Raw genomic sequence first — 27,945 nt, forward strand, 5'->3', positions numbered from 1 at the left:
CAGAGTAAGGGAACGTGGGGCTGGGCCCGACACCCAAGACGTTTAGATACACATGCTTATATTACATATTTACAAGACTATTTTAAGAAGTGCTGAAGATATGAGGTTTTCGTTCAAGTTCCAACTGTCGAAGAATTTCACCAAGTGTGCGTGTCCCCTCTTTTAACACCTTTGTTCCATTTGTCCGGTCACCTTCCCCCAATCCGGCGTCAGGAGACGGATTTCACCATGCCCCGCCAATCCGGAGATTCGTAGCACTTTTTCTCCAAAGAGAGCTTCATGCCAAGCACAGGCACGTCCCTGGGCACGAAAGGGGGAGGCACACTGACCCTGTCTCCGGCCCGGCAATGCGGGCGGATGACGAGTTACCTGAAGGAAGGTCCCCTCCCGGCAGAGCCCAACTGCTGGCCAAAATTCGTCATGGTCAGGATGGCTCGAACGGGGTCGACGGCTCGTTCGCGGCTCATTTGTGGGAGGACGTGACGGCGGTCGTACGAGCCGTGCCGTCGTCCCTACTCAGAAGGCGAAGGCGGCTAGCAGAGCGGCAGCTGCGACGACCAGCGTGGCTAGCTTTCAGAACGACAGTGCATGTGCCGAGCTTGCGCTTTGAGCACGCGCCGCGTTTCTTAATTTTTTTTCTCCTTGCAGCGCCGACCACCGCGCGCGGCGCTGCGGCGTTGGTGGGCGCTACAGGGCCCCCCGCCCAGACAGAATGGCAATAGAGCAAATGCCAGGAGCAAGCTTCAAAAGGGTCCGGGGCCAGTCCAAGTAGCGAGTCCGTTGGAGGCAAAAGGACTAGCAAGTCTTTCTGGTGGACGAGGCTGCGAGTGGCGCTGCAGATGAGCGGTGCACTGCACACCGGCACAGAGAAGGTGAAAGCAGACGCCTCTGCAGCAGTTCACGCAGGCCAGGCGAAATGAACAGGGACCGGGCAGTGTGATTGGTGGGCACGACAAGCCGCAAGCTCGATCGTCATGTGCGTGCAGATGCACAAGCTCTGGTGGATGCGCCTTGTGCACGCGGTTGTCTGTTCTTGCCCGACCCTCGATAGATGTCGCAAGCTGCAAGCTTCTGCGCGCGACACCGCCCGAGTCAAGACAAGAGGGTGTGGTATGCGCCTGCTGGAGCCTGGGTGTTGCCACTGTCAATGGCGTCGGAGTCGAGTGGCACTCTTGGCGGCAAGGAAGGTGTCGTAGGACAACGATCAGTGACGGTACCGACGCAGGTTGGCGAAATTCTGGGAGAGCCGGAGCAGCAGCTGCCAAGTCATGGTGCGTGACGAGCTCTAATGCGGGCACAACTCAAAGGACAGGATGAGGTGGTAAATGCGAGACACCATCAGGACTCGTGTCCCGTGTAGGTGGTGTTGATCCATCAGGGTCATCCGTGTCACGTGGCGATTTTGCTGCGTCATCTGCTGCTGCGTCGCTCTCGCTGGCTTGCAGGTGCTGAGGTGTGACAGTTGACAAGGTCAGAGGCAGCGGAGTAGGCACGGGGTAGGGCTCGCGTTGACGCGGAGGCTCGCTCAGCAGGCAGCGTGGACAAATCCAGTGAAGGGTTGGTAGGAGGCCGAATGGCAGGAGCGACGTCGTCGCCAGACCCGACGGCATGGGGCACGGGAGCCGGCGTTGGGTCGGCAATGTCTCCGCTGCCACGTGTCATCGTTGGTGGCAATAAAGGCAATGAGGTGGCCTGAGGACGATTACATACGGGCACAGGAGCAGACGCGCTTGGTGCTGGCCGTGAGGGTGTGGACGGAAATGGGTCGCGTACCTTGTGGTCAACTTCTGGAAGAGGGCGGTAGGCAGTGCCGTAGAAGTTGAGGACCGACTGCCGCAGTTCGTAGTAAGGGTGCGGGCCAGGCAATGGAACGCCGAGGTGGAGCTGGAGAGCAAGGAGCAGGACGTCGAGGAGTACCGCATGCTTGAATTTCCGGATCCATATGTGGTTCAGCCTCAAACTAGGCAAACCATGTGCTGACGTAGCTGGACCAGAACGGCGGCAGTGGTGGGTCGAACTGTGGCTCCGGCCAGGTGGCCATGGCAGCGTGTCGCTCGGTGGAAGGCGCGTTTTCCCGGGTCACCACAGTAGGAGGACGTGACGGTGGCCGTACGAGCGGTGCCGTTGTCCCTACTCAGAAGACGAAGGCGGCTAGCTTTCAGAACGACACTGCGCGTGCCGAGCTTGCGCTTTGAGCACGCGCTGCGTTTCTTTTTTTTTCTCTTTGCAGCGCCGACCATAGCGCTCCGCGCTGCGGCGTTGGTGGGCACTACACACTCATTATCTCCATGAGCGACCATTTTTAAGGTGAAACGGCCGATCACAACAGCAGGTTTAGTCGGGCGCACGAGAGTGCAGGGTCTTCCTCTCAGGGTGGGGACGGTGAGCAGCACGCACGGACTCTTCGAGCGTGCGCCGGCCTGCTTCGCGGGACCGTCCCGAGAAGGCTTAGGAGCACAACACCGGAATGGACGAACACGGATCACTCGAACAGCAATACCAGCTGCCTAGGTGCGCTCAGCGGCTTTGCCGCCCCGCTCCTCTTGGGAGCTCAGCTCTTTGAGCCTGTCAACGATTTCTATTTACAAAATGGATTGCTCTGCTAAGCCTTTAGCAGCTCTTGCCTGCTGAAGACGATACCAGCAGGAGTAATGGGGTTCACCGGGTATATATGTCCTCTCCCGAGGCTGGCAATCCGGGGATCGCTTCGCCGTCGGGGGTCGCGCGCCTTTCGAGCCATTGGAGACACAGGTCCTGGTCTCTACTAAGTGCGGAGGTTCGCGCCTTTTGAGCCATTGGAGACCGAGGCTCTGGCTTCTACTTGGTGCGAATGCTCACGGGAGTGGCGGACCAAACAAGTATCAGATGCCGAAACGGGGGCTCGCGATAAGGCATCCGGTGCCACGTTTGAGCTCCCTTTCTGGTAGCGCATAACAAGGTACCGCTGCCCTGTCAACTCCCAGCGTGCGAGGCGGCCCGATGGCTCGCACAAGCGCTTAAGCTGGATTGTACGTCTCCACGGCAAACGGCATTTTCGCTAACGCAAACTTCCGGAGAGCAATAAGGACCCACAGTCAGGCGGTCCCCGCTCAAAGCGCGACCACCTGACGCTCAATGGGGCCAGTAAACGGCAATGAGGAAGCTGGTTGCCGCTTCGACAGACGCATGAGGCCTCACAAGACCGGCAAACGGCTTGACGGCGGAGCAGGGTGGCTCATGCACGTCGAAAATGTCACTCAGGTGCGCATGAGGCAAGCGGTAGTTGGAAAACGCGGTGACATTGTAGGCTGAGCGGGGTGGCTGGCACTCGACATTGCCTCCCGGCTGCGCTTGGGACAAGGACAGGCCAGCAAGCGGTTTTGCGCCAACAGCGAGGCAGGGAGGCTCAGCTGCGGCGCACGGGACACCGAACTGCGCTCGGAACAAAGGAAGGCCAGGGAGCGTGCTCGCGCCTACGGCGGAGCGGGAAGGCTGCACCGCGGCGCATTCGTCCGAGAAAGGCGCTTGGGACAAAGGGAGGCCGGCGAGCGTATTCGTGCGAGCCTCTAAGCGGGGTGGCTCTGATGCGGCACGTTGGGCACAATTGCGCTCGGGACAAAGAGTGGCCAGCGAGCGGAGACAGCACGCCGGAGGGGCTAGTCGGCACCTCTCGCCACGCGTCTCAAACACTTGAGAAAACCCGTAACTGGCGTGGCTATAGGACTAGGGTACACATCCGAGCGGTTGACATCACCTGGGGTGCTCCAAGAAAGGGATCGCTCCTCCACTCCGCAACGCACCAAGGTGCTACGGCAGGGTTCGTAGACTCTCCGACACGGTGCAGAGAAGGCTCCGGAGTCAGTTCGCCAACAAACACGGGTTTATTCACCCAAGATACAGCACAGTGCGACAGTCACGGCGCTTACGGGCCAAGGCTCACTGCAAGACCGACCGAGAACTAACTGGGTAGCGGACACCAAGCGCGAGAATGAGGAGTCGCGAGAACAAAGATCTCATGTAACCATCTCGTCGCAGGCCTGTGTGGCCAGCAGGTTTTAAACTTCAGCGAGCATGTCGAAGCTAACCTGGAAATGTATGGCCAGTGTGGCCAGCGGGTTTTAACAGTTGAGCTGTTTAAGGTCCAGGTTGATCCTTACGGAGCGATGATGTTTGCAGTTTCGGGCAAAGTGGAGAGAGTGTGAAATGAGGAGAGGAGGTGCAGAGAGAGAAAGAAAGAGAGACAGACAGAGAGTGAGAGAAATAAAGAAAACAAAATAAACTTTCTTGGCGAGGCGGGATTCGAACCCAGGTATCCACTGTCCGAAGGCGAGTGTCATAACCACCACACCCTCGCTTGCAGAACATGCATTTATGGGAACAGTATGATTGCATTGTACCGACGATTGTAACACAACTTGCTATGGGTGAGAGAAAGAGCAAATGAGAGCGAGAGAGACCCAGAGAGAGAAAAAGAAAGAGAGGGAAAGGAAGAGAGAGAAACAGAGACAAAGAAAGAGAAAGAAAGAGAGAGAGGCAGGATTTGAACCCGGGTACTCATGGTCTGAAGGCGAGCGTCATAACCACTACGCTATACACCCACTTTTCTTTCTTTATTGCCTTTATTAAATTCACACAGAAATACAGTGTACAATCATATCAGCACATCAAGGGCTGAAAAGAGGAACAATCAAAACTCGGGCATGTACATCAGCCCTTCTAACCTAGGAAGCCAGTCTGGTTCGGGTTCATGAAGTTTATACACTTGAACCATTCTGCTAACAGATTCGCGAAAGTAACTCCTTATTGGCCGCGCGTCAATATCTGCATGACGATAGGCCATTCTTGACAACCAAATACTATGTAGGCCCAGGAGCATTATCATGTCGAATGGGATGCCTTCGTCGTTATTGACCGGTAAAAATCTAATGCCGTAGCTATCCATAGGTAAGTCTTTTTTTAAAGTTCTTTGAAGTATGTCCCAAAAGAAGTAACCTCCGGAACAATCTAGAAAAACGTGTTCAATTGTCTCTGGTTTCCTACATATAAAACAGGGAGTGCCCCAAGGTACGAACATTCCTTTTTCTTCCATATATGTCTTTACTTCTAGCGTATTAGTATGCAGTTTAAAGAAGAAGGTTTTGACACCTCCCCTAACAGGCATGTTTTTTACCCTTTTTAAGATGTCTTGACCTGGACCATCACTGTATTGGGTTCTATACAGGGGAGCGGGAAGAAATACATCCCATAGGTCATTGTATAGTTTTTTCCGCGATACGCCACAGAGGTATTCGAGGGAGAAATGATTTTGTAAGATACGACACGAAAGGTACACTTCTCTCATATACCCAGAAATGCTACCTGGCATATTTTCTGACCACACAATTAAGTTTGGCAGGTGTTTACCTAACCTCACTTGGCACACAGTTCGTAAAAAGGGGTCAGTAGCATTGCGAAAAAATATAAAACGATTCACCAGCTGTCTAAGATACAGATGTGACAGGCCAAGTCCTCCTAGGCGGACACGTCTAAAAATACTTGTTCGTTTAGTTCTTTTCCACGTGGAACCCCAGACAAAAACAGCAAAAACACGATGCAATTTCTGAATGTTAACGCGTGAGCAATGTAATACTTGCAGCACGTACCACAGCTTGCTAATAAGGAACAAGTTGCAAATTGTGGCGCGTGCAAATATAGATAGGTTGAAGCCTTTAAAACGCTCGGAGCTTTCCCGTATTGCGGCAACTTCTCCACGCCAATAGTGTTCACTGTCTCTATAATGCTGCAAGGGTACACCTAAGTATTTAACTGGCGTAGTCACCCAAGACATGTTTGCGAAAATACTTGGGGTTGATAGCCAATAGCCATGCCAGAACCCCAAGCTCTTTCCCCCGTTTATAGCGCTGCCGGTGACTCTACAAAAATGTTTTGCAATGTTCACAACTCGAAGCACGCTTTCTTGGTTCGAACAGAATAACGCTATATCGTCAGCGTATGCAAGAAGCCGTACTTCAGTTGCATGCAGACGGAAACCTCGAATGTTGGTGCTATTGATAACGCTTAGACAAAATGGCTCAATGTACAAGCAAAACAGTAGAGAGGAGAGGGGACATCCCTGGCGTACAGAACGGTGCACTTTGATGCGCTCTCCCACTGTTTTATTGACAATAATCCGTGTTGTGCAACCTCTGTACGCCATGGCAACACTGTCTCTTATAACCGAACCAACGTTTACATGCTGCAAAATACACAGGAGTACGTCGTGAGGCACTCTATCAAAAGCTTTTTCTAAATCAAGTTGTACCATTGCGATTCCTTCGCCTGTAGTATCACAACATTCGAGCACGCACCTGGCCTTGTGAATATTCGTTAGTATTGTGCGACCTTTAATTCCACACGTTTGATGTTCTCCAACCAATTCGTTTATGACCATTTGCAATCTTTTAGCCAATACCTTCATATATATTTTGTAATCCACATTTGTAAGCGCTATTGGTCTGTATGAAGAAACCTGTCTCAGGAGCCTGGCATCTTTTGTTTTAGGAATCAAGACAGTATGTGAAGTTAGGAATGACGGCGGGAGGAGACCTACGTCATAAGCGTTATTAAATAATGAAGTCAAGACAGTAGCAACGCTATGTTTGATTGATTTATAAAACGCTGCTGTCAGCCCATCGGGACCAGGTGATTTGTTAGGGTTGAGCTCGTCAATTGCCATTTTCACTTCTTCAATCGAGATAGGCATTTCCAATAGCTCTTTAGCGTCATCATCTATGCTTGGCATTGAATGCAAAAATTCATTTTTAAACGCTTCAATATTGCCCGAGCTATGAGCAAAGACGTTACTATAATAATCGTAAAAAGCTCGTTGAATGTCACCCTTTTCTACGCAGATTACTCCTTGCCATTCAATTTGCGAAATGTGGTTTATATGGGCACGTTTTTTCTCTATGCCAAAAGATCGTTTGGTGGGTGTCTCACCGGCCACCATTCGTTCAGCCCTTGATCTCAATATTGCTCCACGGTAACGGTCCTCGTCAATTGCCTCTAGCTTTTGCTTCACGGCTAGGATGTCGTCTTTAAACATTCCTGGATGTTGGCAATCTTCAGCTATTAGAATGCCCAAACACTCATGAAGAGATTTTTCTTGTTTCCTTTTTTCGTGCTGTATTCTACTCGCAGATTCGAGTGCTTTTAATTTTACCCCTTGTTTGAACAGGTCCCACTGTTCCCTCAGAGTAATCTCGTTGATGGTGAGTAATTTTTGAACAGCTTCATTGATGTGCGCTGCAAAATCGTCATCATGCAGTAGTTTGTCGTTAAATTTCCAATTTTCCCATTTGAATTTAACTAGACTGTGGCCAGTAAAAGAAACGTGTGTTACTCGATACTCGCGGCAGAAAGCTAACAACTCTGCTGATACATACGCACGGTCTAGCCGCACATGGCTAATTCCTTGGAAGTGCGTGAATCGCACGCATGCATTCAATCCCAAACACTCTCCCACATCCTCCAAGAGGTGTTCTTCAATGATTTGATCAAGAATGTCTGTACTGCTGTCTCTGTAGGGTGTAGGACTGGTTTTGTCACTTGCTGACAGTACGCAGTTAAAGTCGCCAAGTGCTATTATAAATCTATCTGTTTTAAGGTGTTGTTCAAGGCTTCGAAAAAATAAATCCCGTTCATTCGAATTTGATGGGGCGTAAATGCACAGAAACCGCAATTTGCAATCAAGTAGAGTAAAATCGCAAACTATTAGGCGACCAGCATCATCAGTTGTAACAGAGTCAACACTACCTCCCAAACACCGGCGTATTAGCAAGAGACTTCCTCCCGACAAACCTCTTGCATGGCTTACACAAACATTATAAGTTCTGGTAAACCTCCGCACCATGCTGTCTGTCTGATCCTGTGATTCTATTTTAGTTTCCTGCACGGCAAGTACATCCAGCTCGTGCTCTGTTATCAATCTGTAAAGTTGATTCTGCTTCCTGTTGGAGGAAAGCCTGCGTATATTTAGCGTTGCTACTCGAATGTTATTGCTGATAGCCATTATAATGTTGATGGATCAGGCCGACAGCATAGTGCTTACCTTAGCCATGCGACGTCTTGCAGAGTGGCGCCAAAGCGGCGTTGCTATAGCTTGGCTTTGTCGTCGCGCTGAAGCGACGACGAACGCCGCGTGTTCGCGACGCATTTCTTTTTGCCGGTGACGTAGTTTCCTTCCTTCGCCTGTTGACGCTGTCGTTGCTCGCGCACAGGATCGACGGTGTCTTCGAGGCGACGCTTTATAGCAGGAACGCCCACATCCATGTTCGCAGAACTGCATTTCACGGCTTGCGTCGACGCCGCGTCTCCCCCGTTGTCCTGAGACGCGCCGCTCTTGTCGAACCCCGCAGTGTCCGCCTGCGTCGCGTCTCCCGCGTCGCTCTTGTCGGATTCCGCAGCGTTCGCCTGTGTACCGTCTCCCGCGCCGCACGAGGCCTCGTCCACCACGGTGGTCTCAACAGCAAGCGACTGTTCCTGGACGCTGCTTTCTACTTCGGAGGACGCTCCGGCGTTTTCGCCGTCAGACCCGGCCTGCGTTCCTGCAGACGCTGCAACCCGCTCTGCGTCTTCCTCGTCCATTAAAAGTTCACCGCTGTCGCAAGCGGCGCTGCGACTAGCGATGCGAGCATAGGATCTTGAGCAGTCAGCTTGTTCGTGGCCAAAGGCCTTGCATTCCGCGCAGCGTGGAACTCTGCAGTCACGGCGAATATGTCCTGTGGTGTGGCATCTCAGGCATATGGGCGCACGACCCGGAACAACAACCAGCACCGTTCCTCCTCCAACTCGCATCTGATGGGGAATGCGCTCGAGGCTTACTCAATCTCGGAGGACAAGACGCACAACCCTGCTTGTCGAATCAGCGGATTCAAAATCAGCAGTCTTCCACTTGTCGTTGGTCACTTCCTTGACTTCTCCGAATTCCATGAAGGCGTGGCGTATAGCGTCGTTTGTGACGTTGAAAGCCAGCCAGTGAATCTTCACGCGCACCTCCTGTTTTTCAGGATCAATCACTAGGCACACACGATCCTTAACAGTGATATGGCCTGCACGAAGTAGCGTCTTCTTAGCGTCTTCGGTCCGGAAATTTATCAACCAGACATGTGACATCTGGTAAGCACCGATTCCGCTCACCTGCTGTATTAAGTTGGCGTCCTTTAAGGGCTTGTGAAAATCGTCGATCCTGTAAGGCCGTCCTGCAATGTCGCAGTGCAGGACGACAGTGGTTTTCAGTCCGTCACCGGTGGGCAGAGGAGGCAGAACAATACGGTAGTCCTTGGGTACGGAGAAGCACGAGTTACCACGGCCGGCGTCGGCCGCTGTCACAGCTCGGAGAGAGCCTTCCATCCTGCGTCCGCACGCGTCGGTGACCAGAAGCAGAATGTACGCTATACACCCACGCTAGCAGAGCTCCGCTATTTCATCATATTTCACAAGCGTGGAACTGGCTTAATTTTTTTGTTAGACAGTGCAGATGTTAAAGTGAGAAAAACTCACTATACCTTTTACTCATGTTGATCAGATTTAAGGGAAGCACAGAGTGACGCCCATCACTCCTTGTGTAGCTGCCATGCATGTCTGCGGGTGGCAGCATCAATGAGGTTGTATGTCGTCCAACTGGCAAAGCTATTTGTCCAAATAGCCCATCATTTGGCACTGCACGCTGCTTGCAGTTGCAGTAGCTTAAGGTCGAAGAGCGGGTCGCCTGTTCTTGTTTTGCAATGAGTTGTGCCCCTGTCTGTGTAGTCTCTTAAAAACATGAGTATTTCGCGGCCTGAACATGGCACTCCATCTTGCTGATGGAGCACCACCAGCAACATGGCGCGACTTCCTGATGAATCGATACCACGTAATCGCTTGTCTCTTCATTAAAGATCTTAATTCCCGATTTCTCTGAGCTAAACTTGAGGCCTAGATTTGTTGCTGCGTTGTCAGATATTCTAAAATGTCTGTAAATTACTTGCATTGTCCGCTAGTAGCACTATGTCGTCCACATACATCAGTCCGGGGACCTTCTGTTGCAGCATTTGTCCATTAATACGCATGTAGGATGAATCGGACCCTAATTCACTGTTTTCCAGTCGTCTTTCTATGCCCTTAACATAAAGCGTGAACAACAATGGAGACAGAAGACATCCTTGCTTCAGTCCTTGGTGAATTTCCACCACTTCATTACATTTTAAGCCTTCCCATAAAATTTGTGCTCAGTTGTCTCTATATATCTCCCTCAGCAGCTCCACGAAATCGTCATCTATGCTTACGTGCTTGAGAATATCACATAACAATTCCCTGTCTACGTTGTCGTAGGCTCCTTGAATATATAAAAATGCTATCCATAAAGGTTTATTCCTGAGCTACTGTAATCACTATGCACTGAGTTAGTACAAACATATTATCCTCTAAGCGTCTGCCTGGTCTGACCTCATTCTGTAGTTCCCCTAGTACATCATTTTTGTCAACCCACTTCGACAGTTGTAATTTTACGGCTAGCATTGCTATTCTATATATCACCGACATTACTTGACTGGCCTGTAGGAGCTAATCTTATCCTAATCACCTTTGCCTTTGTAGATAAGGCTGATCTTGTTTTCATGCCATTAACCGAAATTATCTTCGTTCTAATCACTTGCTGAATGGCATTAGGAAGCAGTGCCTTGCTCTTCAGACCGAGGTTTTTCTGGAATGAGATTCTTTATGGTACTTGGCCTCCGAGACAAGAAGCGTGGTGTGCTGGTGCCAGTGAACATTGAGAATTGTTCCCTCGCTTGCCACACACTCAATGCCAGATACTCAGTGACCCGAATTGGTGAGATGTTCTTTGAAAAATGGCACATACCCAGTGCATTCATGGCGGAGCTCGCTAATGCGCCGAGTTGCTGTTTTGAAGAACCCTTGAGACATGGGCTCAATTCCACTCAGCATGGGAGGAATTTAAAGGATCTTTTTCGTTACTGTAGAGCGGAACGTTCCCAGTGGCGCATACATAGTTACCCAACTTGGCATGAAAGACGTTCATTGAAGAGCAGCACACACCTACTCGCACATACCCAGTGACCCAGCTTGGCACCAAAGAGGTTCATTTTAAAATACCACAGACCGAGAGAGAGAGGGAAACAACTTTATTGAAATAACGATTGTGCTTGGTTACTGTGGGTGGAGCCCCTTGGCACATACCCAGCCACAAGCTGGCATCAAAGAGTTTCTCCAAACAGCAGTGCCTACCCAGTCCCGCATTTACAGTGACCCATGTCGGCGTGAAAGAGTTTCATTAAAGAGAGGTGCGTATGCACACACTGCCACATACTCAGTGACCCAAGTTGGTCCGATGGTTGGTTTCGAAACCTCAGCACAGCAGCCCGATGTGCTAACCTTCCGACCACAAACTACCCAGTAACCCAGGTAGGAGGGAGAAGGGTTTGATAGATAGATAGATAGATAGATAGCTTCTGAAAAGTGCGTGAAGTACCCAAAGAATGCGAACGCATTAAAATATTGCAGCTGAAACGAGTATTTAACAGCTTGTAAACTTTCAAATGTGGCACCAAATGACCTGCACTGCAAGTCAGAGTCCAACTATTAAATCACCTGTAGGAGAAATGCATTCCTTGTGTTAGTGAGCAGTACCTTTGTGGTGTGGACATGCACGCCACCCTTTCAAATGCAATGGCCTACTTAAATGGTTGCACACCCAGCACTCAAAATGGGGCTAATCCCGGAAAACCAATCCAAATAATAACCCAGCATCTTCGACCAAATAATCAAAGGTGGGGACTTGGTGGACCAATTCTGACATCAGTTCACAATGCATGTCCAAACAATCAGACGTGTAACACGGAGGCTGTGGAGATTCGTTTGCGCGAGGCTCATCCTACGAGCGACGCTCCTCCACTCGGCAATGCACAAAGGCGTTATGGCAGGGTTTGTTGAATCTCTGACATGGCGCAGACAAGGCTCTGGAATCAGATCACTATGGACATGGGTTTATTAACCCAAGATACAGCACACTACGACAGTCACGGTGCTTATGGGCAAAGGCTGACCAAGAGACCGATCGAGAGGGCACGCCTGCTGCGCTAGAGCTCGCCGTGTAGCAGTCAACGAAGCACGAGGATGAGAAGTCGCGAAGCAAAGGTTGCACGTAACCAACTTGTTGCAGGCCTTTGAGCATCTGCCGCGGTGATGAAGGCTGTGGGGATTGAGGTATGCTCAGGCGCCACTGCGCGGGCTTCACCTGTTCTGCTGTCCCTACGCCTCTCCCCGTTCCACTCACAACCGGTTTCAGTGGTGGCGCTCGCATCGATGGGATAGCTGCAGCCGGCTGTTCCAGACCGAGCGCGGGTCTCTTACCTATGGGACCAGCACGGGGTACGTACATGCTTTCCTCTCATTTGCCACGCACTTTTGTGACTACGACTTGAGCTCGTGCACGGTGCCTTTGCCCATGCGGTGAGCAGGTACATTGTGATGATCCTTTCTGGATGCTAAGCCGAAGAGCAGTGCCTAGTGCTCGCACAGTCGCACCACGCCGAGCCGAGCTTATTGGAGGCCCAAGCCAAAGGAGATTACCCAAGCTCTCGCGAGTTGTCCCACTGGTTATCGCGAGAGCAAGTAGCATAGCCGCTGGGACTATTCATAGCGGCGTGTCCCAGCTTGAGCCTATGCTCTCGCAGCGATGTGCTATAGGCACCCCTGTCTGTATTTTCGCCCTCGGTGCAGGACCTCTTTGGTTCTCCGCCGCCCCAGGTCCGGATGTTTGTACAGTGTTGGGTGCCACCGGAGACAAACGGTTTCCGCTAACTCCGGGCAATACTGTGTTCTTGCGTGCGTTGCTCGGTAGCCCCTTGCGGCCTGAGCTCATGCGCAGCGGTGCGCTAGAGGCCACGGCTGACGCAGCCCTGTGGCTCGCTTAGCTCGAATCTGCGGTGGTCGGTACTCCTGTGAGACCCTAAGACCCCACAAGGCTCAGCGGAAGAGAGCTCGGGTGGAGAGGGCACCCGGGAGCCACCACTCGGGAGGCCAATCAGGGTACGTCTTGGTGACATGCTCACGTGGTGACTTGACGCCGAGAGTGAGAAACACGGTTTGTGTGGGAAATTAGTCTCGGTGCGCTAGCCGTGTCCGCCATGTTGCCACTGGGGTGGAGGTTCCCGGAGATCGAGCTAAGCACGATGCACAAGCTGGGAGACGAGGCACGGGAAGGCACCTCGATCCCCACAAGGCGCAATAGAGGGTGTGGGTTGATTCTGTGAATGAGATCATGTTACATGCTCAGGTACACCTCCCTCTCACACAGCTGTCACAGTGCGAAAAGTGGCATGGAGGAAATGCTTCCATCACAACATGGAGAATCGGAACAGGAAAGAAAAACCTCCATTACAGCTGACTGGCACGAAGAACTGCTGTGACCTTAGCACTGAGCAGTTTGGATAGGAAACAGATGTGTAGTGTCACTGGTTAATACATAATAAATGGTATACGTACATTTCAATGTGACCCCAAAGGACCTACTAACGTCTTGATTGGGAGACGTCCACCACAAGACATCTCGGTATTGAGTGTGTCATCGAAACCATAGTAGGTATGCTCGAATATCAAGCAGTGACAATCATCCACTTCAAGAAATACAACTTCATTCATTCTCGTGTGTTGCTTCAACACAAACAGTGCCATCATAGGTATGGCATCAACGCAGCATTTGAATAATTGTAAACATGGCATCCACAGCACATGCTGTAATACAGTATGTGCATTTGTATAACATCACAAATTGTCAACACACTCAGCATTAACACAAACATCCACATCAAAGAAGGTTTGCATAAACCAATTCTTGCAGTGATCCACAGTAATGGGCAAAGTAACTCACTGCGCTGTCAATGGGGGAAGCAGGGAGCGCTTCATGGCAATCTCCAGTGGGAGACGGCATAGTCCACCATCAAGGGTCCAGTCGCCAAAGGTGCTGTCTGGCAAGAAGAATGCCAGCCTGGATGATGCCAGAGGCTCTAGAAAGAGATTCACAGCTGGTTTGAACAGAGCAGCAGTGCAGCAGTGTAGTGATAACTCACAGCACAAAAGTATGATCTGCATGAAACCACCTAGTGGTTTTTATGGTCAGTAGCTGTGGCAGACAGAAGCGTACATATTCCCAAGACTGCTGGTTGAACATGCCAAAAATTATTACTTCTGTAGTGAAGAAGAGGGACAATGCAGTGGGGCATCTTTACCAGTGTTGTCTAGTGGGTCAGTCTCACCAGCGCATCGCTCGGACTACGCCGCTCGCGCTCGCGGTTCCCTGAACTGATCCAACGGTCGGCCCTAACGCTTGCGTGCAATAAACGCCTTTACAAGTGGTGGAGAGTGCTACGCTCGAATGCATTCTGGAGCTTTGATCCCGTAGCCTCCCTTCAACCATGTTTCAGGACATATCTCAGCCGATGTGCCAGCAAACGCCTCCTGTTTTCAGCGGCACAGACGACAACGACGTGGAGGACTGGCTGTCCACATACGAGTAAGTAAGCGTCACCAATAAATGGAACGGTGCCGCGAAACTAAGCAACGTGCTCTTTTACCTCGCCGGTGTGGCAAGCCTCTGGTACAACAACCACGAGATGGAAATTCCGACACAGTCCGCGTTCAGGACCTCATTCATTAGTAGCTGTGTTTGATCATCCTGCTGCACGCAGGGTGTGAGCAGAATCCCACTTACGAGAACGAGCCCAACAGCTGGGATAGTCCTTCATTAGCTACATGGAAGATATCCTGGACTTGTGTAAGAGCGTGGACGCGACGATGTCAGAATCAGACAGAATCAGAAACGTTACGAAAGGAATCGAGGACGCCGCTTTCAACATGCTGCTCACTAAGAATTCACAATCTGTCACATTGATCGTTACATTATGCCACAGTTACGAGGAGCTACGAAGGCAGCGCTCGTTGACTCGTCAGTCTTCATCATGCGACGAACACATCGCTGGTCTGGCTACCACCTTCGACCAGACCGCACTGCTTGTGGAAATGAAAGCATTCATTCGGGAGGAAGTCGCACGCCAACCCTCCTTGGTACCCTTTGCTCAACCGCTGCATGTGCCACAGCCCGCTTCGACTATCGTGCCTCCGCTCTGCCGCGCCATCGAGCAAGAAATCGCCGAGGTCTTGCCCAACCAACGCCACCATGTTCCTGCGCATGTGCCACTGAGCTACACTGAGGTCGTGGCACCACGCCAACAGGCCCCGGCACCAGCACCGCTCACTGAAGTCGTCGCGAGGCCCCACCCACTCTCTGCTCATGTGCCCCTCACTTATGCCGACGTCGTGGCTAGGCCACCAGTGCAGCCCGCAATACAGTCCTGTCACCAGCCGCTCCATACAGGGCGTGCTCCGACGTGGACGGGACCAGCCACAGCGAACAGGTAGTGTACATTTGACGACCGGCCTATATGCTTTGCCTGTGGCTACATCGGTCACGTGGCCCGTTTCTGTAATCGTGTGCAGCCACCCAGCGTTGCATCATCTATGACAAACCGCTCGCCCTGTCCATATTACGACCCACCTTCCAGTGTGTCACCGACATACCGCCAGCTGCCGAACACCCGCCGATCCGCATCTCCATGCCAGCGCTCGTTATTGCCGGTGCGGCCTCGTGCCGTCCCTCGGGATGAGGAAAACTAACAGTCGCAGTCCAAGAGGCAAGGGCTGCGACAACGTCGAAGTGCAGAAGTCCTCAATGCAGCCCATCCAATGTGATAGATGTGTTTGTCGACGGTGTCCACGCGTCTGCACTCGTGGACACAGGAGCAGCCGTATGTGTTATGGACGCTACACTTTGCCGCTTACTTCGGAAAGTCACGATGCCCCTGTACGGACTATCCATTCGCACAGCCAGTGCTCAGCATATTCGACCCTTGGCGTCTTGCACTGCTCGTGTAGAAATTCAGGACGTTGTATATGCCATAGAATTCTTCATGCTTTCCTCCTGCTCTCACGATGTCATCCTCGGCTGGGATTTTCTCTTGCGCCACAATGCCGTTATCGATTGCGCACAGGCCGAAATAGAACTATCGCTGCTGCTAGATTTCACGCCCATTGACGCTCCATCGTTTTCCAGGAAACTGATCATCGAAGCCGACACTCAGGTTGCTCCCAACGCCTCAATGATCATGTCCATGCACTGCAGTGGCTTCTCGGACGCCATTGCATTAATTTTGCCGTCTGGCCGTTTCACCGCAAGGAAGGACCTGTTGCTACCTTTTGCAACTGTGGACACCATCAAGGGCACCAGCACAATTTTCGTTTGCCACCCTTGCCCATATCCTGTCATGCTGCTCCGAGGAGAATGTGTTGGTACCGTGGAAGCTATTGACAATGTGCAAGTAATCGACGTGCCCGACTACCCGAAGTGCACAACCTACCACACACTCAGTGCTGTTTCTACATCTGACGCATTGCCCAGAGATGTATTTGGTTCCTCCATCACTGGAACCCTTCCAGCGACCCAGCGTTCCCAGCTGCTGTCCCTCTTGGAAGAATTTCGCTCGTCTTTCGACATCGACACTGGCTCTCACCCAGCATTGCGACAATGCCCGTATCGCGTTTCTGCCAGCAAACGCCATGTGATGAACGAGCAAGTCGACGACATGCTTCGGCGTGAAGTAATTCGACCCTCGAAAAGTCGATGCGCTTCTCCTGTCGTCCTTGTTACAAAGAAGGACGGCTCCGTAAGGTTTTGCATCAATTATCGCCGGCTCAACAAGATCACTCGCAAGGATGTCAATTTTGTCATTTTTGCACGAGCAGCAACTGGAAGCACCTTCTCCGTCACGACGAAATGCAAAGCGGAGTCGTCGTGCTTGGCACGCTCAAATTTACAGCGACTGCAAGGCGAGAGCGAGCGCACGTGTGTGTGCGTACGAGCGTGCGCGAGGCGGGCCTGCATCCCTCAATCCAGCGATCTTGCCACTGTGGCCGTGACCGTTCCCCCTCCCTTCATTTAAACCTGATCCCGGCCGCTTGCTGCAGCTGGCCTAGCCCGCCAAGCCGGCACTCTCCTTTTCCAGTTGATGTTGCCGAATGAAAAACAAAAAACAAACATGTATTTGTTTTTCAACGCACTGGCAGCACCATTCTTTGGTTACTGCGCAAGTCTCTGTGCTTCACTTCACTAACCTGACACTAGGTGACACTATCCGACGCTACGACGCTATCGTGTCGCTTGCTCTTCGTTTTTGACGCCTCACGCTTGTGCGAAACGACACGCGTCCACGCATCCAGTACCTGGTGCGACATTCCAAGGATGAGTGCTTCGACGAAAACGGAACAATTGAGGGCGTGTTAGAATTGAGTAAATACGGTAAGCGTTTCTTTTTCGAATTTTCGTGCCGAACCTGCATATAACGAAATTCTCTTTATAACGAAGTTTTTCGGGAATTTGTCAATTTCGTTACATCCAGGTTTAACTGTAGTTGCGTCTTATATACTGGTGTGACTTACATATCAATTTTTTTTATTTGGAACTTGCGAAAAATGGGTGGGTGCGACTTATACTCAAGAAAATATGGCACAAGTGGTTGTATCTGAATGCATGTTTTAAATCATGTGCTGCGCAATAGATAGTGACCGTCAAAGCAGAGCAGCATCTTCGTAGGTAGCAGCAAATTAAGCTGGTCATGGCCTCCGAGTTGATCCACGATACCTCAGAGGCTATAAGCTGATAAGTGCAGCATCAAGCAGAGGCACTTTGAGGCACACATATCGGCGCAACGTATCACGCGCTCTATGCAGCATAGTTCCGTATTCCACACATGCCTTTCGTGAGCAGCCGATTTGGTAACATTGAAGATTTAGTGTTTTTGTTCTCACTAATGCTCCTGGCCTCGTGTGCAATAGTACTAAATATTACCCTTTTGTGATAGTATCCTTTCACTTGAGGACAAAGCATCATGTAAGTGATATCAGCCACCAAGAAAAAATGTCACTGCTCGTTTCCGGATACCACAGAGCTCTTTCTTGATGATCTTGAAGTTAAAGAAGCTATCCTCAATGCTGAATAAAAGAACAAATGCCTAGTGAAAGCAAATGGAACTAAAAAATGCTTTTACAGCAAATGAAAGTACTTTCGTTGAGTGCACTGCTCCTGCAACAAGTTTTGGATATGGCAAATCAGTTCTGCGGACTCCCGCAAGGTGGATGAAGTATCATGAAAGGTAAAAATTGTCACCCACCCAAATCCTTCTGAGAAACTCGTATGGGTTTCGTTTGTAGCTTTGTGCTACATTTGGGTGGATGACAATTTTTCCCTTTCATGATACTTCCTCCACCTTGTGGGATTCTGCAGAAGTGATTCGCCATATTCTGGATCCCTGTGCTTCGAGTTGTCGATTAATTCGCCCTTGCGCTGTGATCTGCTAGCCTCCTGGTTAGCTCAGATGGTAGAGCGACCACCCTGAAAAGGCGTTGGTCCCAGGTTCGAATGCTGGACCAGGACCAATTTTTCAACTGCGAAGTGTTCTTTCCGAGAAACCCGTATGGCTTTGCTTTGTAGCTTCGTGCTGTATTGGGGTGGATGACAATTTTTCGCTTTTAAGTTTTGGATATAAGTAGCCGACCAACCAATTTTTCTGAGCAGCTTGCACTTAGCTTCAGCACTACTACCTACTCCACAAAATCATGTTTCATTTCATTTCATTTCTGTATGCTGTGGGGATGCGCGACTCTCACGCGTCCCCTGATGTTGTTTTCCCCGCATGTCTCCTGTAGTCCGGCTTCTCTGCGTGGCTAAGCCCGGCGGTGGTTGCGGCGCGTTGCGAGAGATGGCGCTAGTGTCGCGATGCTAACGCCACCGAACGGCGAGGTCACTTGGGAGAAAAAGGTCGGAGGCGCTCTCTCTTTGGCTTGGGATCGGCGACGAACACGCACGAACGCTTCGCGCGTGCGCCGGCCCGCTTCACGCGACCGTCGCGCGAGGCTAAGAGCAGGACACCGGTATGGACGAACATGGATCGTTCGAGCGCGCCACCGTTCGCGTGACTGTACACGTGAACGACAAGGTGATGGTGTCATAGCATGGGGCGAACGTATTCGCTCGCTATCGGGTCGCCGTGAGTCGGACTTCCTTGATTTGTCGCGCGCCCGTGTGAATGTTCAATTGGTAGTAATTCGGCTAGTATGTATTAGTGTATGAAAGGTGCAATAAATGCCCTTTTGATTGTCTGCACTACTGTGTTGTCGTTCCTTTGTCCCAAGAGCACATGTGAGACCCCACATCTGGCTGCCCAACGTGGACCTCTTGGGGCATCGGACGATAATTTTAACAGCTTTGCTCGGTTTCGAGATGTTTCAACCGAAGCGTAACGTCTCCTCGCGGCTGCCTGTTGTGCCCATTTTGGGTGATGTTTTTTTTTTGGATGCCGGTTGTTGTCAAAGTAGCGACGCATTAGGCCTAAGGCTTAACAAAGCCGCCTGTCGCACGTTGAGGGACACAACCTGGTGGACCGTGGTGTTGAGGTGTCGCACATTGCTTCCCTCATTAGTTCGCCTCGCACGAATTGAAATTACTCGTTCGACTCAAGAAAGCAAGCTTTGTTCACGTGAACTTAGCATCTGAAATGCCACCCGAATCGAACATCGTACCACGTGGGCGATGTGTATGCCGAATTCCTCTCCCTTGCACTACTTTAGTGTTTGTCGAGTGCGTTGAGTGTACGCAGCGTGAGCGGAGTCACCCCTGGTTTGCTGTCACCTGCACATCGTCAGCGCTGCTGCCCCGGACTACAATCGAGCTACCCCAGGCTTTGGAGATGCCTGTGGTCAATTCGGCGCAGCGACTTCGGCGGCCGCCAATGTCCGGCTCGCAACCCTCGGCGGCTGGGAAAAGAGCTGGCAGTCACCTGCGGCTCTCGTCAGCAGGGCGCGAGCGACGCTTGCTCGTGCCGACTTCTGCGTCGCCGTTTCCAGAGTCCTGGGCTGGAGTCGTGCCATCGAATCTGCAGACGTGGTGCTGTGACCAACGGACGCCAGCGGTGAACCCCAGAGTCAACGTCGGCTCGCACGTTGTGGATAACGCGTGGACATTTACTCGGCGGCGCCAATGTCGCATGTACTAACTTTTGTTCGCGACGCACGCGTTGATAGGCCTTGTGACATGTTTCGCCGGCGTATGTGCAGTGATTTAAGGTTGGGGGGATGTGGGGATGCGCGACTCTCACGCGTCCCCTGATGTTGTTTTCCCCGCATGTCTCCTGTAGTCCGGCTTCTCTGCGTGGCTAAGCCCGGCAATGGTTGCGGCGCGTTGCGAGAGATGGCGCTAGTGTCGCGATGCTAACGCCACCGAACGGCGAGGTCGCTTGGGAGAAAAAGGTTGGAGGCGCTCTCTCTTTGGCTTGGGATCGGCGACGAACACGCACGAACGCTTCGCGCGTGCGCCGGCCCGCTTCGCGCGACCATCGCGCGAGGCTAAAAGCAGGACACCGGTATGGACGAACACGGATCGTTCGAGCGCGCCACCGTTCGCGTGACTGTACACGTGAACGACAAGTCGATGGTGTCATAGCATGGGGCGAACGTATTCGCTCGCTATCGGGTCGCGGTGAGTCGGCCTTCCTTGATTTGTCGCGCGCCCGTGTGGATGTTCAATTGGTAGTAATTCGGCTAGTATGTATTAGTGTATGAAAGGTGCAATAAATGCCCTTTTGATTGTCTGCACTACTGTGTTGTCGTTCCTTTGTCCCAAGAGCACATGTGAGACCCCACAATGCTCAAGGCAAAAACATAACAGAGAGAACTGGGGTTTACAAAATTACAAAATTAAAAAGCACAGTATGCCTATTATAGGTTGCTAACAAATGAAACAACATTACATAAAATAAGAGATAAAAGGCAGTCTTAAAGGCAATAGCATAGGCTATGGAGGTGATGGAGGCTGAGCAGTGATTCCCGTCTGTTCGAGATTTGTAGCACTAGAAACTTATAGAACACACACACACACAAAGGAATGAACAGACGTGGACAAGCACAGCTATACGTGCACGTCTGTTCGTTCCTTTCTGCGTCTGTGTTGTACAATTTTCTTCTGCTACAAACCTCAAAGAATGAACCAACAAGCTCAATTAAACACCCTTTTGACGTTCTAGTCTGTGCTTGTTTTCGGAATCAAATAATTAAATTCCATGTTGGTGCGACTCTTTGGCACATCAACCTAGAATTGATGATCACCATGAAATTAAAAAAAAATTAAATTATGGGGTTTTACGTGCCAAAACCACAATCTGATTATGAGGCACGCCGTAGTGGGGGACTCTGGAAATTTGGACCACCTGGGGTTCTTTAACGTGCACCTAAATCTAAGTACACAGGTGTTTTCGCATTTCGCCCCCATCGAAATGCGGCCACCGTGGCCGGGATTCGATCCCGCGACCTCTTGCTCAGCAGCCCAACGCATAGCCACTGAGCAACCACGGCAGGTTGATCACCATGAAATGACATATACAAGGGCGGTCCGATAAGTACTTTGCCTCACCGCGAGAGTGTGACGCTATCACATAAGACATATACTGACGTTGAGTACGCTCTCTCAGAGGGACACATGTAAAGGTCCAGTCGAATCGGGCTCGCGGTTGTTTTTGGCCGCTTGAGGAAGAGGAAGAAGGGGATTTTTCTTGCGTCCGTTAAAAAAACGAAAAAGAGCAATATTGGTCGGTGATTCGATTCTTGTTTTTGGAAGGGAAATCGCGCAGCGAAATCAAAGAGCGACTGGATGCCGTCTAGGTGAGTCTTCTCCTTCGATGGCAACCGTTAAAAATTGGTTCACCGAGTTTAAACGTGGTCGCACGTCGGTTTTTGACGAGCCTTGCCCAGGGGCCCCGCAAACGGCTACCACGGCTGATAACTTGGCAAAAATCCACGACCTCGTATTGGCAGACCGCCGACTGAAGGTGCGCAAGATAGCTGAGACAGTAGGCATCTCAAAAGACCGCGTGGGTCATACCCTGCATGAAATTTTGGGCATGAGAAAGCTGTCGGCGCGATGGGTGCCACGTTTTCTCACTCCGGACAATAAGCGCGTCCGTGAGACCACTTCAGAGCAGTGTTTGAAGCTGTTTAAGCGTAATCCGAAGGAGTTCCTGCGTCATTTTGTGACCGTCGACAAAACATGGATCCACTGGTACACACCAGAGACCAAAGAACAGTCAAAACAGTGGACTGCACCCGGAGAACCTGCTCCAGAGAAGGCGAAGACTGTCGCATCGGCCGGAAAGGTGATGGCCACCATTTTCTGGGATTCTCAAGCTGTGATATTCGTCGACTACCTTGAGAAGGGCAAAACGGTGACAGGACCCTACTACGCCAAATTACTGGGCCGATTCGACGCCGAATTGCAAAAAAAAAAAAAAAACGGCCACATTTGGTGAAGAAAAAGGTGCTCTTCCACCATGACAATGCGCCAGCTCACACCTGCGCCGTCGCCACGGCCAAGTTGGTCGAACTGGGCTACGAAGTGGTGCCCCGTCCAGCGTATTCTCCAGATTTGGCCCCTAATGATTTTTTCTTGTTTCTTGTTTCCCAACTGTTTCAAACCTGTTTCCTGGGTCGATCCCAGAGGTAGTGCACAGCCACACCATTAAAATTGCATCCTTTTCAGGTTTGCGCTCTGTTATTGTTTCACACTTTTAATATTTAGGTCAGAGAAGACTTCAGATAAAAGGCACGCGCTGTGAGTGTTTTGTTTCATGACATTTGTTTGTGGGCTGCCATTCTCAAAATTCTAAGGAATTATTTTTTCAAGAATGTGAGACTCGGTATGATCGATGGGTTTTAATGGCGCAAGGGCATCTTTGGCAAAAGAGCACCAAGTCTATGGATGATTCAGTGATTTATAATACAAATACAACAGCCGTACAAGAATTGTAAGGATGTTGAAATGTGCTATATAAAGGGATAAAAATCTTGTAGTGACAAACGTGTAAAAGGCCTACAGTGATGCTACTGCGGACTTCTGATTTGGAGCAATTTTCGGAGCATCAGAAATTTCACTTTGGAGCACTTTGGAGCAGGCAATTTGGCATTTGGGAGCAGTTGATTTTTCACATCCTGAAGTATTTCGAAAAAGCGAGTTGAAATTTACATTCAAAGCCCTGAATAATTTGTACGTTATTACGAGAAGCTTGGTAAACATTTCCATGCATTGCAGATCTCGTGGAGAAAAAAATGCTCTTCCTTGCATGCGACACACACACACACACACACACTGATATCGTTGTATTGCTAGTTTTCCCAGATGTCATTCTGTATATCCAGAAACAGAAATGATGGACACATTGGCGGCATGCAGTTATTATAATCACATGTCATGCTGCGCTTCAAACAAGGTACAGTAGAACCCCGCTGTTACGTTCCTGGGTGCTGCGTTTTCCCGGCTGTTACGTAGTTTTCGGCCAGTCGCGGCATACCTCCCAAAGGATGCAATGCATTGGTAAACCCGCTGTTGCGTCGCAACTGTGGGACCGTTCCCGCATCACTGCGTTGCGAACTGCCACCTCGCACCAGCCCGAGCGGCCATTTTGACTTTTCATGTCGCTTGGCTTGGTGGCTTGACAAAGGGGTTGGTCGCCCAAAGTGCCGGGGGCGACACCTACGACATATTTTCGGTTTATGCTAGCAAAAGCATGGCTTTTGAGATACGTATTTGCTATCTAAAGATGGTGTCAATGACGCGTGGGGCCTTAAAATTGGTTATGGCGCATACATGTTTCATATAAAGTCCAAAAGGCGATAACACCATCGCTGCGCGCCGTATGCTGTATGTGCGAGTGAAAGCGTGTGAGGGGAGCAGACGACCGCGGCCAAATCTCCCGCGCGCAAAAAAGAAAAGCAGGGAGAAAGAGGAGGGAGATTCTAGAAAGAGAAGCTCGAGGCACCGGCGAGGGAGCGAGGGGGAGGGAGGGATAGCGGGCGGCGTTGTACTCTGTCATCAACTACATACTGCACGGCGGTGCGTGGGCCGTATCTTGAAAGCGATCTGCGTTGGGGGCAGAGTCTAGGCAGTGTAGGTGCGTTGGCGGCTCGTAGCTTTGTGCGTACTGTGTTCTCGGTGCTCAGTTTGCATTGAAAGCAATAGCAGCACGACGGTCACTTCGCTCGCTGCTGCTGCGGCGCTTCCTCACGCCAGTGTTAGATAGCGCGTGTCCGCGCTCATCGAGTGTGATGTGTTCATGTTTGCCTGTGCGCGCTGACACCATGCTTGTTAATATAGTTAATAAGCGACTGTTTACAAGTTTACACGGACGATAAAACTACTATCCTTTGTAGAGTTGTCTAATTTGCAATTGCAATCAATGCTTCGGCTTTCGGGCGAAACTACAAATTAAAATAATATTGTGTGCAGTTCAACACCACTCTCATTTCTCAATTTTTCCTCTTTCTCGGCTCTTGCGTTTCCCGGCTCTTCTGTTTCTTTATTTATTTTTTACGGTCCCGCGAAAAACGTATCAGCGGGGTTCTACTGTACTAGCTGCGTAAGCCACGAGCCTCAGCAGAAACCGCACTTTGCTGCCGAGCCACCTTGCAAGGCAGACGCTGCGTCGGTGCCGTGCGTAGCGCTGTGGCTTAGCACTAGTGCTGTTTCGTCTCCTGTTCGCAACTAAGGTTGTAACTAAGGCTTGCCCTATCATCACGCTGCACGTTTTAATTCTCCGGTGGTGCAATTGTAGGCGATAGAGGCCGTAAAATCCGAGACTGTTTGGCGCAGTTAGGCGCAATTTTCGTCGATTCTATCAGCATGGCGCTGTAAATCCCATTTGGCGGACTTTGGCGCAGTTGGTGCAGGGGTGGAATCACTGGGCCTAGCTAAACAATGGTGTTATTGTTATATGAAGCATTTCAACTGTGCATAGATTATAAGGAGATATCGGTGACTATGAGCGATTACTTGTTATATGTTATATGCTATGTATATGTTATGCAGATTATTTGTAGTTTTCAGTGAGTATAAGCGATAAATATTTGCCTCGAAGCTATCAGCAAAGTACTTTAAAAATGCGAAAAAGCTGCGAGACCTCGAGGCATTAATAGCTCAGGCTCCTCACATATCTGATGGAGCATGGTGGTTTGGATTGTAGGATACAGTGTTAAAGAACTGGACGTCGGCGAGGTATTTAAAAACTCTTTTGACACTAAACATAGGGTCATGGGAAAAAATAATGCAAGGTGAGAGGGTATATTATGTGTGTAAAGTTCTCTAAAATGCTGTACTCTTGTTTGGTGAACTCTTGGACATTCAATTAAGATGTGCCGGACAATGAGTTGTTCCCCACATTTTTTGCATATGGGTGACTGTGTGCCTGTTAACAGGTATATGTGTGTTGCGTATGTGTGTCCTATACATAGCCTGCACAGTGTGGTTTCTGTTAGTCTTGTGACTTTTTGTTGGAAAAATTTGCCTAGATGTGGTTTTATTGCATGTAATTTGTTTTCCATTTCTTTATCTCATTGGGACTGCCAGTGCTGGCGCAGCCGGTTACGGGCATAAGGTTTAATATCTCAACTAGGGACTTCAGTAACTTCAATGTCACCACGTAGAGCAGTTTCTCTAGCACTCTGATCAGCCGTCTCGTTTCCTGCTATGTTGCAATGCCCCGGTACCCATCATACCACGAGGGAAAGTTTTTCATTGGAAGCGTTATAAATGAATTTTAGCAGGTGATTAAAAACAGAGTTGTCTCCCACCTTTCCCGAAGCTAGTGCAGTTATGACACTTAGCGCATCTGTGTAGATAACAGCATTTTGTATCCTATGTTGTCGTATATGATCTACAGCCAGTCGAATACCATATGCTTCCGCAGTGAATATGCTGCAACTTGTATTGAGAGTTCTTGAAATATTATAGCCGTGACTATGTGCAGCGCATGAGACTGCCTTGTGCGTCTTTGAGGCATCCGTAAAATAGGACGTTGCATTGTACTTGTCTTCCAGTGATAGGAAGTGTTGCATAATAGCCTCGCGTGGGACGCTTTTCTTGTCAAGCGCTTTAAAGGAAATGTCACACAGAACTAGTGCTCAAGTATACCATTTTTGCTTTGCGTATTTCCTTGGATAGGTTTTTGGTTTGTTTTTTCATCTCCGAGTACAGATTTAGTGCCGGCGAATCACAGAATCTACGAAAGAGGCTTTTCCATCGATTGACCATCACTCGCAGCTGTCTATTCATCAACGCTTATCGTCACAACGCTTAGCTGAAATGAAGCGGGACGGGATGAACGTGTGTGTAGTTCCAGAAGGAATCCACATTCATAGACGGTCCGTGTGAAAGAAACTCAGGAAAAAACGCATCAAGTTCCGATGATAACGACGCATAATCCCCTTTTTCGTAAAAATAGACTTTGCGGGGTTGCGTGTGCTGCCGCTTCATAACTTTATACGATAATTTTGCTAGAACCACATCATGGTTGCTTATGCCTGGCAGTGTTACTACAGAGGACACTAAGTTGGGGTCATTGCAAAAAAATAAGTCTAGCACATTAGCGCTGGTAGCACCCAGTCTCGTAGGTGTTTCAACAAACTGGAATAATGAATGCGCATTGATCATTTCACGGAACGCAGTATACAGAAGGGATGAAGTGCAAATTACTGGTTGGTAAGGCGACCATTCCACACTAGGCATATTAAAGTCTCCGGCAAGGATAATGCATGTTGCGTGTTAAGGTAATAATGTGTTGCTAAGTTGAAAAAATGATACTGGAGTGGTGGAACCGGGAGGCCTATAAAAAGAACCAACTGCTAATGAAGTACCATTGCCCAGCAGTACCCTGCACCAGACTGCTTCACAGGAATCGCCGTCTATGTTAACCGACACGCTTTCCAAACTATGAACAAGGATGAATACACCACCACCATGTGCATTGCGATCCTTCCGGTATGTGGTATAGGATGAAGGAAATATTTCACTATCGGTCATGTTGCTGTCCAGCCATGACTCTGTACCAATTACCACACGTGCATTTGTTATTTCGAAGAGGGAGAGGAACTGATCAGTTTTGTTTTTTAAATTGCGACAATTAATGACACTGCAAACAAGGCCACTTTTAGTAAGCTTGTGGGTTAGCTGAAGGGCATGGTGATGGCTATTCGTCTACACGTGATACAGTCTGTTTCAGTGTTGTAGATGAAAGTTTTTTCATCCAAGTGTAGTTTATTAAAGCGCAGTTTAGTAACAGTTTGTGGGTTAGCTGAAGGGCATGGTGATGGCTATTCGTCTACACGTGATACAGTCTGTTTCAGCGTTGTACATGAAAGTTTTTTTTATCCAAGTGTAGTTTATTAAAGCGCAGTTTCAGTTTTCCTCCGCGCTCTTTAGCAAACTGTATAAACTTTTTTCTTGGTTCCTGAACATTGGGCGAATAGTCCTCGCTAATTGCCCAGTCTGTATCCTTTAGTTTTGCGGCATTTGAAAGGATTCGGTTCTTATCCTTAAAAGACAAGAATTTCACAGACGCTTGAGTGCTTGAGTGTAAAGCTATCGGACGATAATTTGCAACCATGGAGGGATACTGGCCTTGTTTGAGGATCGATGTAACGATTGGCTCTTTCCAACTGTTGGGCAAACAGCCAGCGTCAAAGATTTTAAATGCCCAGCAAACACTCCAGCGTCTGCTTCGGCAGTTTCCTTAGCATGTCGTAACTGATCTGGTCCTTACCCGGAGCTGAACTTCGGCAACTTTTTAGAGCGATGTTTATTTCGTGCATTGTTATAGTGCTGTTATAGCCCTCTCGACTTCGTTTATGGGAAAGAAGTGGTCTGCGTTCAGCCTGTTTCTTGTGAGCTAAAAACTCTTTCGTATAGTGAACTAGAAATGCTTTCAAAATGCTCACCTAGTGTGTCAGCTTGTTGTTCTAGTGTGTCGCCAAGATTATTTACCAATGGGAGTGGGCTAGGAG

General features: G+C 49.9%; 1 protein-coding gene across 3 annotated transcripts in view; it reads right to left on the minus strand.

The window, feature by feature from the left end:
- Positions 1-27,945, minus strand: part of LOC119431233 (gamma-tubulin complex component 6) — a 314,121-nt gene that overhangs the window by 70,563 nt on the left and 215,613 nt on the right. For all 3 annotated transcript variants that reach the window (XM_037698710.2, XM_049657249.1, XM_037698709.2), the window contains exon 14: positions 13,889-14,024. In XM_037698710.2, coding sequence (XP_037554638.1) covers positions 13,889-14,024 — 136 coding nt within the window. The remainder of the gene's footprint in view (positions 1-13,888; positions 14,025-27,945) is intronic.

This window comes from Dermacentor silvarum, chromosome 10, assembly GCF_013339745.2.
Source record: "Dermacentor silvarum isolate Dsil-2018 chromosome 10, BIME_Dsil_1.4, whole genome shotgun sequence".
NCBI classification, from domain to species: domain Eukaryota; kingdom Metazoa; phylum Arthropoda; class Arachnida; order Ixodida; family Ixodidae; genus Dermacentor; species Dermacentor silvarum.